At 31.6% G+C, this 11,607-nt stretch overlaps 2 protein-coding genes and 1 long non-coding RNA gene across 5 annotated transcripts; 2 read left to right on the top strand and 1 right to left on the bottom strand.

Annotated features, from left to right (window-relative positions):
- Positions 1–812: 812 nt before the first annotated feature.
- LOC139862242 (uncharacterized) lies at positions 813–3,605 on the bottom strand. Of its 3 annotated transcripts, none has more exons than XR_011764101.1 (6): positions 3,501–3,605; positions 3,200–3,232; positions 2,849–2,879; positions 2,619–2,686; positions 1,597–1,750; positions 813–1,403 (listed from the first exon to the last, which is right to left on the bottom strand). It is a non-coding gene; the product is annotated as an uncharacterized lncRNA (long non-coding RNA). The 3 variants fall into 3 exon arrangements; XR_011764100.1 differs by having other exon boundaries at positions 3,415–3,601; XR_011764099.1 differs by having other exon boundaries at positions 3,200–3,599.
- Positions 3,606–5,191: 1,586 nt separating this feature from the next.
- Positions 5,192–7,757, top strand: LOC139862234 (uncharacterized). Its single transcript, XM_071850806.1, has 2 exons — positions 5,192–5,328; positions 7,251–7,757. Exons 1-2 carry the CDS (start codon positions 5,206–5,208, stop codon positions 7,344–7,346), a joined length of 219 nt encoding a protein of 72 aa, XP_071706907.1. The 5' UTR covers positions 5,192–5,205; the 3' UTR covers positions 7,347–7,757.
- Positions 7,758–9,048: 1,291 nt separating this feature from the next.
- On the top strand, positions 9,049–10,289 carry LOC139862229 (protein BRANCHLESS TRICHOME-like). Its single transcript, XM_071850796.1, has one exon. The coding sequence runs from the start codon at positions 9,147–9,149 to the stop codon at positions 10,008–10,010; it is 864 nt and encodes a 287-aa protein (XP_071706897.1). The 5' UTR covers positions 9,049–9,146; the 3' UTR covers positions 10,011–10,289.
- The last annotated feature ends 1,318 nt before the right edge of the window (positions 10,290–11,607 follow it).

Here is an 11,607-nt window from a genome sequence, read left to right as displayed (position 1 = left end):
TATTATTACTACTACTACTACTACTACTACTACTACTACTACTACTACTACTACTACTACTACCACCACCACCTTATAACCCGCGATTTCGCGGAATTACACATAGAAATTCTAAATTAAGTCTAAATGATGGAACGAAACATGTCAAGTATATTACTATTGGTTTCTTAAGTACGTGAACATGTCGTTCTTAGTATTTTAATATTAGTAATTTGACATAGCGTGTTTCTATAGTTTCCCTCTCATTTTGTAATACATGTGCAACAAAAAACAAATAGCCAGTTTGAAACCTTTAATGTGATAAGTTGGAGGTGGTTATTTCAATTCATTTATATACAAATGAATGAGTTATGCTTACCCGGAAATTGAGTGATAGTTGTAATTACTGGAAAAAAAAAACTTAGCAAAAGAGGAACAGTTCAATCAGCAAAATTTTGGTTTGTATGATGTGCAATGTCAAAAGACCAGTAGGTAAACCTTACCTTGTTTTGACCCATTTCATCTAACCCATGACTTAAGAGTTAAGCCATACCAGTAGCTCATTTCAACATCTATAGTAACTAATGTACAAGTTAACAAATACAAATGAATGAGTTATACTTACCTAGAAATTGAGTTATAGTTATAATTTAAAAAAAAAAAAAAAAAAAAAAAAAAAAAAAACAACTTAGCAAAAGAGGAAACTATATATTTTCAATAACTAAATCAAAACATTTATAGATTTTCAATAATACGCGGTTTCGATCAATATAGAAGTGTTTAAATATATTGTAGGAATTAAACTCGACACTTAACACTTGAAAATGTTATCAATGGCTGCACATAAGCTACTTATATTTCTTTCTTTAATCAAAAGCTAGGTAAATTACAAAATCTTGGTCCTTCGAAGTTTTCTAAAGGAATTACTATAGGCAATATACATGATGCAATCTGCACGATCTTACACTCCTAAAAACTACAGTCCCCATTTTGCTCAGTTGGCCCCAAACATTCATGTAACAAATCAATAATCTATAATATGTTTGAAATTGGCATGTGAACTCAATTACAAAAAACGACTAACCTACTAATATGAAAAATATTCAAACATTTGAAGCCTCCTCTTCATATTCATCTCCCCATAGCTGTTTTTTAGCAACTACAACTCTTTTTTCATTTACAGAAAGTTCATCAGGTTCTACGGATAGTGAATACCCATCCCATCTTAAAGCAGAAAAGACTTTTCTTATGTTATCAACGTCATAAGACTTATCTCTAATGATGACAAACCCTTGTGGTCTTAGCATATGATCCATCCAAAGCAGTAAATATTCAACGCTGCCGCCACAATCCACGATTTCTGAAAAAACCCTTCAAGCATGAAGTAGGTCTTGCGCGTGTGGATATGTTAAAAAGATTCACACCTGCATGATTTACATTCATTAGACGTTTTATTAACCACCGGGAATCTTCAGCATGTATACAAAACATGACAATAATTGAATTAATAACCCGAGAAGTGGCTTGATTTTTCAAAACCACAACTCAAAAGTATAACTACCCATTGTTAACTAAACATCCTAATGAAAATTTCTACAATCAAAATCACTAACTCACCATTTAACTATAACTTGAAACACATGGTTAAAGCCACAAAACTTGTATATCTTTCAAGGTAATGCAATAAGCTATGAAGACCCCTTTGTTGAGATGATCATACTTCTGCCACGAACACGAACGATTGAGCTTTGTAGTCCTCGAAAGCATATTACTACAAGATAAAATAGCCAAAAACTAAAAAAAAAAACATTCCAATACAAGACTAAATAGCCAAAAACTAATAAATAAATAAATAAATAAATAAAAAAAAACAATCTCATTCATTATATCTAGAGGTAACAATAGTGACATGTTTATCAATAAATGGGTGTATTTGGGTTCTGTTTTATCTATAGTATAGTCTGATGGGTCGAACATGTCATATGGTGATATGGACTGAAAGCCATCCCCATTGATACCATACACCGCTCAGACACATTTTTATCTGAAAAATATGATATGTTGCTTTTAAAGCTTAAATCATTCATAATAAGTAGTTGTAGGTCAGACTGAGTCATATTGACCCATTATGACTACTACAAAAATGACCCATTTTGAGTACTACAAAAATGACCCATTTTTTAAGATTTTATGTGCAAAAATTTTCATGGGCTGCCTCTATTTCTATTTCTTGCTTCTGGATGTTGAAGGATAAAGGTTGCAACATGCTAATTCGGTATAATTGTACTTCCATAGCAAAAAATACCCTCACTTGGACCTTTCATTCTTCGTCACTAACTGTCAAAAGGTTGAGTGGGGTGACCATGTCTTTGGCAGGACACATACAAATTGAGAACAAGTTATAATTAGTTTCATAACATGTTGACCAAAAACTTGTTAATAACTTTTATGCATATGACTGATGGTGATAATATTTCTAAACCTAATGTAGACATAAAATATTTCATATGACTGATAACACAAACTAATTCACCAATACCAAAAATTTCTGTCATGCAAAGTTAAAAAGTTAAGCGAAAATAAGTCTGATAGCTAGTCTTATGACTTATATGCGATCGATAAACCAGGCATATGCCTACCTGCAACGGGTTAAGACAGTTCACACGGTAAACATGATCACCCGACAAAAATAGTATGTCTTCGAAATCTACAAATCATAAATCAAAAATTTAATGAAACACTAACTATACAAATCACCAAATATAGTACTCCGTATGAAACTGAATGATAAAGATCTTACAAATTAAGAACTACGAAAATAGTTTATTCAACCCGCCCTAATTAATCGAACAAAAAGAATAGGTATTACCTCCAAACTCTAGCCAGAATTTCTTAACAACCTGCAAAAAAAAAAAACCCGATAAACAAAGAATACATTATTACACAACATTCATTAATTTTCTTTACAACAACAAATCAAAAAAGAGAACTTTAGAAAGGATGGAATTAACATGTTCGTTACTTGTAGCTTGCTCTATCAATACAACTTTAAAAAGGGTTTATGTAACATGAACATAGTACTTACCTATCATATAATTCTTAATACCGAACACTTTTTCTTGTTGTAAACGTAAAAAACACACAAAATCCCCAAAGCATGAAATTACCAGAGAAAACGCAGCAAATAGAAAATGACGGGAAAAATTCTAGCGAAACTTACTTGATGAAATCCAATCGCAAAATTCAATGATTCCTGCAATACAATTCCGACTCAATCAGTTGATCAGGACCAGTTGTAAAATAATCATGAACAATCACACAACCCTAATCTTGAAAAAAATCACATTTTCAAAATAATCTAACTATATCGTAAAAGTTAATACATGAAATTGGATGGGACTGAATGATTAAAAGAAAAGAAATTAGGGTACTGACAACGAAGAACCCTAATTTAGCGTGGGTATTGTTGATTTACACAGTATATAGTCAATAATGGATTGTAGATTGGGCGATTTCGTAACTGATTTGTAGATAGAACGAAGAACCCTAATTTAGTGATGGTTCTGTTGTTTTCGATCTCAGATTGTGTATAGGGATTTTAGAAAAGCTATCGTAATTTGATTTTGTGAATAACCCTATTTTTTGAATCGATGCCCGACCTTTTTTTAATTTAAGTTGTTTTGAGGGTAATAAAGTAATCAAACAATTAAGTTAGGTGATTGATTATTAGGTCATAATTTTGATTATGAAATTTGGATGGTTAAGATTAAGGTTATTAATGATAATGAAAGGCTAAGATTAATGATTGAATTTTTAGATGATCTATTTTTATTTTTGTTATTATAATATAAAGAAGTTATTATTATTATTATTATTATTATTATTATTATTATTATTATTATTATTTTTATTTTTTTATTTTTTTTAATAGCGATTGGGTTCATCCGAGGAGGACTAAACCACCCGTTGCGATCATCTTCCGTTTCGACTATGCCGATGCAGTGATAATAACCCCGACCCCATCGCTGCCCGGGAGGAAACCCTGAAACCGATCCAAGGGCACGACCAAGTAAAACCCCCTCCCTTTACCCCCCAAACGATATGGGAAAGGTGTCATGGGTGGATATTTCATGGCAGGGATGAAATTGTGTTTTTAATATGCAGCCAACGGGGGTCGAACTTCTGACCTCCCTTAAAGGAGGCAGACCACCAACCGTTGGACCACTATTATCTATAGTTTCTATTAAATTTCTATAATGATGATGTCATTATTAGGCTAATTATTTTGTTGAAAAAAATCAAAAAATAAAAGAAGAAAATCTAATCACAGTGAGTGATGTCATTAATTTAAATAATTTTGAAATAAAATTAAATTTTATTAATTAATTATTATTATCAAATCTTATTAATAATAATTTTAATTATTAAAATTAAATAATGATGATGTCATTATTAGGCCAATTCTTTTGTTAAAAAAAATCAAAAAATAAAAGAAAAAAATCTAAGTATTGTGGGTGATGTCATTAATCTAAATAATTTTTGAATTAAAATTAAATCTTATTAATTAATTATTATTATTTAATCTTATTAATAATAATTTTAATTATTAAAATTAAATTATTTTAAATTATTTTAATTAATTATTTTGAATTTAGTACGATAAGGTATAAAATCTAGGCATAAGGAAATCAATTCTAAATTTATATTTTAATTTACACTTTTATGATATTATCTCTTATGATTGGACGTGGATTGTTTAACATGCATTTTAGGTGTTTGATGAAATGTTCAGCTGACGAGTTTCTTAGTCGGACTCTGTGGTTCCACGGGTCATTAAACTAAATGACTTTAGCATTAACGTTCACTTAATACCTAAAACATATCATTAAACTGTTTCGTTTAAACAAACTCGTGGTTCCAAGGGTCATTTCACTAGTTATTATTATTATTATTATTATTATTATTATTATTATTATTATTATTATACTACTACTACTCTGTATTGAAATTGACCAATTTATGTTGAAAAGCAAAAACATTTGAATGTATTCTTTTTTTTTTTCCTTCATCCTTAAAGGACTCAAATTTGGATGGGCCTGTTTACAAGAATGTTGTGATCCAGTAATCTAATCTATATTAAAAGGCCCATTTATTTTTATCCGGGCCCATCAATTACATTGTGCCCCTTATTCCCATTTCTGACTAGAAACGAATCAGAAAAAGGTCATGGGATACGTACTGCGGGTGAGATTCGCGTCCTTCTTCGCCGGAGCTGCGGTGGCGTCGGCCGGTGGCTTTTATTTTCTTCACAAAGATTACAAAATCGCTCATCAATCCATGTCCCTACAGGTGTTTTTCATTTTCGCTTTTATATCTTCCATTTTATACTACCAATTTAATTCATTTATTAATTTATATTTTTCGCTTCTCATTTTGGTACGTAGTTTCTTTTTATATATTATTTTTGAATAGAATATAGATTTTGCAACAGTAATTGGCAAATGTGCTAGGCGTTATTTCAATATGATTGTATATATACAGTTGGAGATCAAAACCCTAACTACCTCGTAACTGAAATCTGAAATTAGGGGAAATTGTTTAGTACTTATTGCATAAACCAGCTTATAGGATGCCAATTTGTGCAATAGTATATGATTTGGAAATTCATAGGGAAAACATTGTGATGTATAATGAAAGTGCAGTTTAAGTTAATCTTTTTGAATGAAGGTATATTGACCTGTCAAGCTTTATAATGTTCTAAGTAACTTTTCTATAAGTTATATAATAGTATTTGTGTATTATGGAGAAGTCACACGTTTATTGAACTAGAAAACATATTAAGTTATGGCATACATTTGTTCTGCTCGTTTGTAGCTTAATCTCCCAATGTGCAACCCTTTCACACACCTATGGAGCTTTCAGTTTTTCATTAGAGAAATAGCCATTTAGATTCGATCTTTTATTACATTCCGAAACAAGCTAGCTCTGTGTTCTTTTATTACATTCGATCTTTTATTGGACTGGAAGGTTCAAGCGTTTAAGTTAAGCTTGTTAGTTGATATGTAGTTTGGGATGTACATTCATAGCCTATTGTAATACAGATGACATGTTTGTATGTGAACTAATAATAGATAGTTTTACTATTATATTGATTAGCATCAAACATTTAGAGGAGTTTCAGTAATGTTGAGGCATTTCCAATGATTTTATCATTTTTAACGGTTGTATAGGTGTTTCCAATAATGTTATCCATCAAAAATGTTGTCAGGAGTGGCCACGGAAATTTGGTCAATAAAAAGCTTATTTTAAAATATACTGTATAAAGTTACTGTATTATCTTAAATACTCCGTATTTAAGAACAAAATGCTGCACACATTTCTGTGCGTATGTAAGTGTATATACATATTAGCCAATTTTGTTAGACTAAAAGGCTCCAAAATGACATTTATTAAGAAGAATTGACAATTGAGTTGATTCGCGTAAAACTCAGGAGGCTTAAAGCAGATCCTGGTAACTGAAATATGTATGTGTAGATGACATGAGTGATTTACCATGGTCCATGGTGCTCTGAGTTTTGAGGTTTTTTCGGATATTTGCTTCTGGTCGTTTTATAGTTTTCTTGACACTTTTATATTGGTCCATTCAAATTGAAAAGATATCTGTATATATTAACTGAAGCAACACCAAATATGTTCGAAATCAAGGATCATGGGGGTGATTTCATGTGTTCTTTCCCATTATGTTATTGGGCAAATTGAAGTAATAAAATACACTACATATAATTTTATGTATTTTTTATATTTATATTGTATATGTAATATGTATTTGTATATTTGTATTTGAATATAGTTTTTTCTGCTAAACTGTTGACCTTTTGACTAACTTAATTTTGAGCAATGTGATAGCCTGAAGGTCATGCTTATCAGATTTCACTGGAGTTAAATGTTGGCACTCACCTTCTATCTAAGTAGCTAAAAGAATTAAGACCTAGAAAAATGATATATGCTTGAATGTTTGTTTCTCTGTATTGGATCTTATGTATACGTAACGTTAAATTTGCTATATCATCCAACACATGCCTTTGGAAATCCATATAATGTGCATGCGAACTTTGCCTTCGGTCATGTATAAATTTTGACAACACAAGCATTCTTTTGTGGCTTTCAGTATGATCCATATGTGTATATTCAAACTACTGTGGTACTCCTTCTGCTATCTATTTGGTGCTTTGGTTTGAAGCTCTAACAAATTGTCATCCTTGATTATCTAGATGAATGACCTGTATAAATCTCTTGACGGGCGTATCTCGTCACTTGAAAATTTAAAACAAGTTGAAGCAATGAAGGCGGATGAAGTTTCCGAATGAAATAAGTCCAAATCTTTGGTGGTTCCAAGCATCTGCTGACTTAAAAAGTTATTGAATGTTGTAGTATCATGTTATGTTACATTTCAGATCCTTTCGTGATGTACACAGCCATTTTTGTTTTATGTAATAACAAATGCGGATTGAGGAACGCATTAAGAGGAAGCAGTTTGGTGAAGTTGAGGTAGCTGAATTCATAATTTACCACTTTGATTTATTATTTAGTTTCCAATCGGGAATATATTTTTCACTAGATAACTTCTCCAGAACCAGTGTCATTATGGTCAGGATCATTAAAACTATATTGTGGAACGTTATGATACATATATACCACACATATAATTGAGTATTCTGTCGGAGAGGTTGTGACATATTTTGGTAGGTTGGCACATTATGGGTATTAAATATATATACCTGCAGTGATGACCCAAGTCTATGTATTGCTTCCATATTGCTGTCATTGATTTGGAGTCATTTACATGTATTGCTTCCATATTGCTGTCATTGATTTGGATTTACATGATGTCTACACATGTAGGCAAAAGGTCTCCCAACTTTTATTCAAGTTTTTCAATCTCATCGGTATGGCACAACACATAATCCAATTGGCATATTTCAAAACTAATGGGTTATTATTGTCATCTTTTACTTTGGATCCAATTTTATTTTGTAGAACTTGTAAATTTTCTAGCTAGGATTGTGTTGATACTTGATACTAATGGTTGGTAAAGGGAAACCACCATATCTCGAAAGGTTGGTTGGGAGGGACAACAAACACACTCATTTTATTCACGACAGGACTCGGACTCTCAATTTTAAGAACTGTTTGGGCCAGAAGCCCTTTGGTTTGAGTTGATGTCATTGGCATCCAGGTATTGCCAGGTCCCAAAATTCAAATAATCACGGTGGGGTGCATACAACGATGCCCATTTCCCACTATAACTTGCCTCGCTCCACTCAGTGCGACAAGCATTCAATTATAGAAGAGTAAAATCAACATCTTTTTCCTTGGCCCAATGACATGGAAGAAAAGGAAACGGATAAGTACCACTTTCGGATGTGTAGCAAGTTGTGTAACGCTAATCATGACAGAATATATCAGTGAGCTGATCGTAAATCCTGTCTTTATGCCTTTTGATAATCCAAAATTGATGGTATTATTATAGACGATAAATATATGATAGAGACAAACTTTACCGAGGTAGAACTAGAATTATATAAAACAGTCCATGTGGTGGGATAATGTATCATGGCCTACTAATTATTCCCCATTCATGTCTTACCATAAAAACTGAAACAGATATAACTATACCTTACTTATTTTGTAAATACATGATATGGTTATTCACAAATTTTGCCTAGATATTATTTCTGTAACGCATATCTAGTAGTACCTGAACTAGCTGCTTTATGTTATGTTAACATCAAATCAATATCAATATTCAATATATTCAATATATAAAATAATATGTGAAAAATAATTAATATAGTTATAGTTATATAGTTGCTTGTACAAGAGCAAGAGTGATGATGAGATCGAGTGAGTGCATGTGTGAACATATAAAGATGAAGAGCATGTGATGTCTCTTCTTCCTTTTCACAATCTCCATCCATTAAGGCATCATATATGTAGGTCCCAACCTCTTTCAATAAAAGTTGGCTAGCCAACACAAAAGCAACATTCTTTATAAATAAACATATACATTTATGTATATTAAATATAATTAAAAATCAAACAATGAAAAGGTTATTAAATCTTACATAAGAAAAGAAGTTGAGACAATAGAAGATGGCATTATATTGATGATGACGATCAATACAAGAACAGCACAAACAACAACTACCAACTTTGATGAAAAAAATGACAATTCTTTCAAAACCATAATACCTACTTTAATCCCTACCTCATCCCCAACTTGGAAATTGTATGAGAATCCTTCCTATACTTTTCAACAAAACCACCAAAAACAAGATCAACCTCAATTTCAAAATCAAGAAAATAAGCAACTTCATCTTCTTCATTTACCCGTTTCAACTCGAAAGATTGCTGCATCTTTCTGGGATCTTACATTCATCAAGCCTTTTATGGATTCAGACCTTGAAACCGCACAAGCCCAAATCATGGAGCTTAAAGCACAACTCGAATATGAACGTAAAGCTCGTAAAAAGGCAGAGTCTTTAACTAAAAAGTTGATGAAAGATGTAGTGGAAGAGAGGAAAGAAACAAAAGCATTGGAGAAAGTGTGTGAAGAGCTTGCGGCTGAGTTAACGGCTTATAAGTCGGAAATTAGTAGGTTGAAGACGGACATGGAAGAAGAACGAAAGATGTTACGTGTGGCCGAAGTTTTGAGAGAAGAAAGAGTTCATATGAAGCTAAGTGATGCTAAAATTTTGTTAGAAGAGAAGATTTTTGAATTAGAAAGTACGAAAATGACTCATAAGAGCTATGATGATCATGTTAAAAAAGAGCCCAAAAACCATAATGTTACATCCGGGAACAATTCTCATAATTTACATGGCAGAAAGGTTTTGTCAGAGCCTGAAAATCCACACATAAAGCGTGGAATTCGAGGGTTTGTAGAGTTTCAACGGGTTGTTAAAGCGATTGGGTCGAAAAGTAGGCATCTGGGTACACAAATGCAGTCCAATAATCTTATCATGAGTTAAGCTGATCATGATCATCTACATATAGTACTACATTATTTTTATTAAATATTTTTTTTTATCTTTTATATGATATGATATGATATGATTAACTATTGAAGCTGTTTGTAGTGAACTGGTGATTAAGTAATAATCCATAGTTTGAGTACGTAAAGTTAAGGGTGTGATATTTTGATGTGTTATGCAGAGGGATTTCATAGTGTTTCTGATATTGATGAAATGTTGAAAATGTAAATTAGAATGTTTCTAAACGATAATTAATAATTATAATTAATGGTAATGATTCAAGGACCATTTTATATATAATTATATATTATATATTATATATATTATATCTTCTAACCATTTATTTCCTTTTCATTATCAAAATTTATTTTACTTATTTCTTCTTACTTTTGAGAAAAAGGAAAAAGAAAGGTAAATGGGAAAAGGAAAGCAAGTGGTATTGACCAACAATTTAAGAGCAACAAGTACTCTATCTTGTGGGGGCGATCATGATGTTATGTTTATCGATCAAGATAGCAAGATATATTTTGGATTAACTTGAGATGCTTTCGAAAATAATTCGATGAAAAACAGTACTTTTTTTCTAGTCTATTTTTATCATAAATAAATAAATAATAAACAATCTGGGTTAAACCAGGAAAATATTATAGGTACAAGAGTGTAATCTTATCTTAAAAGGTTTAACTTAAATATTCAATGATAAAATGTAACCAACTACAAATAATTAACCAAATTTTAATCAATAGATACAGTTTTCTTCAATATTATCTAAAAAAATATATATATATTTATTCGGATATGTTTATGTTGGTAAAGTTGTTAGTAGTTGCTATTTTCTTTTTTTCGTCTCGAATGAATTGTGGAGAATTTAGAGTTTTCATTTTTCCAGGTAGAGCGCCACATGCCCTTCTCCTTGGCTTCTAAACTAGTCGGGAGAGTGGAATGAGTCGAGTAATAGGGCCATCTCGCTTATTTGGAAGACCTTGTCTGAATATAAAATATGATCTTTACTGACGTTAAACTTTTCAATACATATAAAAGGTGTAGCGACCCGACAAAATCGTCATTGACTTCGTCGTCTACTTAGGTCCCGTTACGTGGTCATAAGTCTTTAAAACAACGTTTGACCAAAAATATGTCGCATTCATTTCAAATGTAAAGATGTTTCAAAGTTTACAAGGTAGTTCAACGATTAAATATGTTACAACGTTTTAAGTACAAATGAAACCTATGCGACATAATTTAAAGTAAAGTCAAAAGACGCTCCATGTATGCATGTATACTCGACATCCAAGCAAGTATCAAAATAGAGTGCGGAAGCATGTATCACTTAGCATTCAAAGACCTGAGAAAAACATAGAAAATCTGTCAACGAAAACGTTGGTGAATTTAGTAAGTAAGTAAGTAAGTAAGTGAGTAAGTTGAACCACAAGATTTATAACGTTGAAATAATAGTAACTCATTCTAAAAGTTGTTGTTGTTATCACGAGCACCCAATTATCAAGGCTTAAATGTCACGAACCCCATTAATATAGTGTTAGAACCTACACTTATACTCGAAAATATATTTCATCCGAATAACGGTAGCGAACCG

The sequence above is a fragment of the Rutidosis leptorrhynchoides genome, chromosome 1, assembly GCF_046630445.1.
Source record: "Rutidosis leptorrhynchoides isolate AG116_Rl617_1_P2 chromosome 1, CSIRO_AGI_Rlap_v1, whole genome shotgun sequence".
NCBI lineage: Eukaryota > Viridiplantae > Streptophyta > Magnoliopsida > Asterales > Asteraceae > Rutidosis > Rutidosis leptorrhynchoides.
The sequence above is the reverse complement of the archived record's forward strand: the minus strand, read 5'-3'. Positions and strand labels throughout refer to the sequence as shown.

Coding starts and splice junctions, on each gene's coding strand:
- LOC139862234 (XM_071850806.1), top strand. CDS start 5,206: ATGGGATACGTACTGCGGGTGAGATTCGCGTCCTTCTTCGCCGGAGCT. Junction 5,329..7,250: donor ATCAATCCATGTCCCTACAG/GTGTTTTTCATT, acceptor TTGATTATCTAG/ATGAATGACCTGTATAAATC.
- LOC139862229 (XM_071850796.1), top strand. CDS start 9,147: ATGATGACGATCAATACAAGAACAGCACAAACAACAACTACCAACTTT.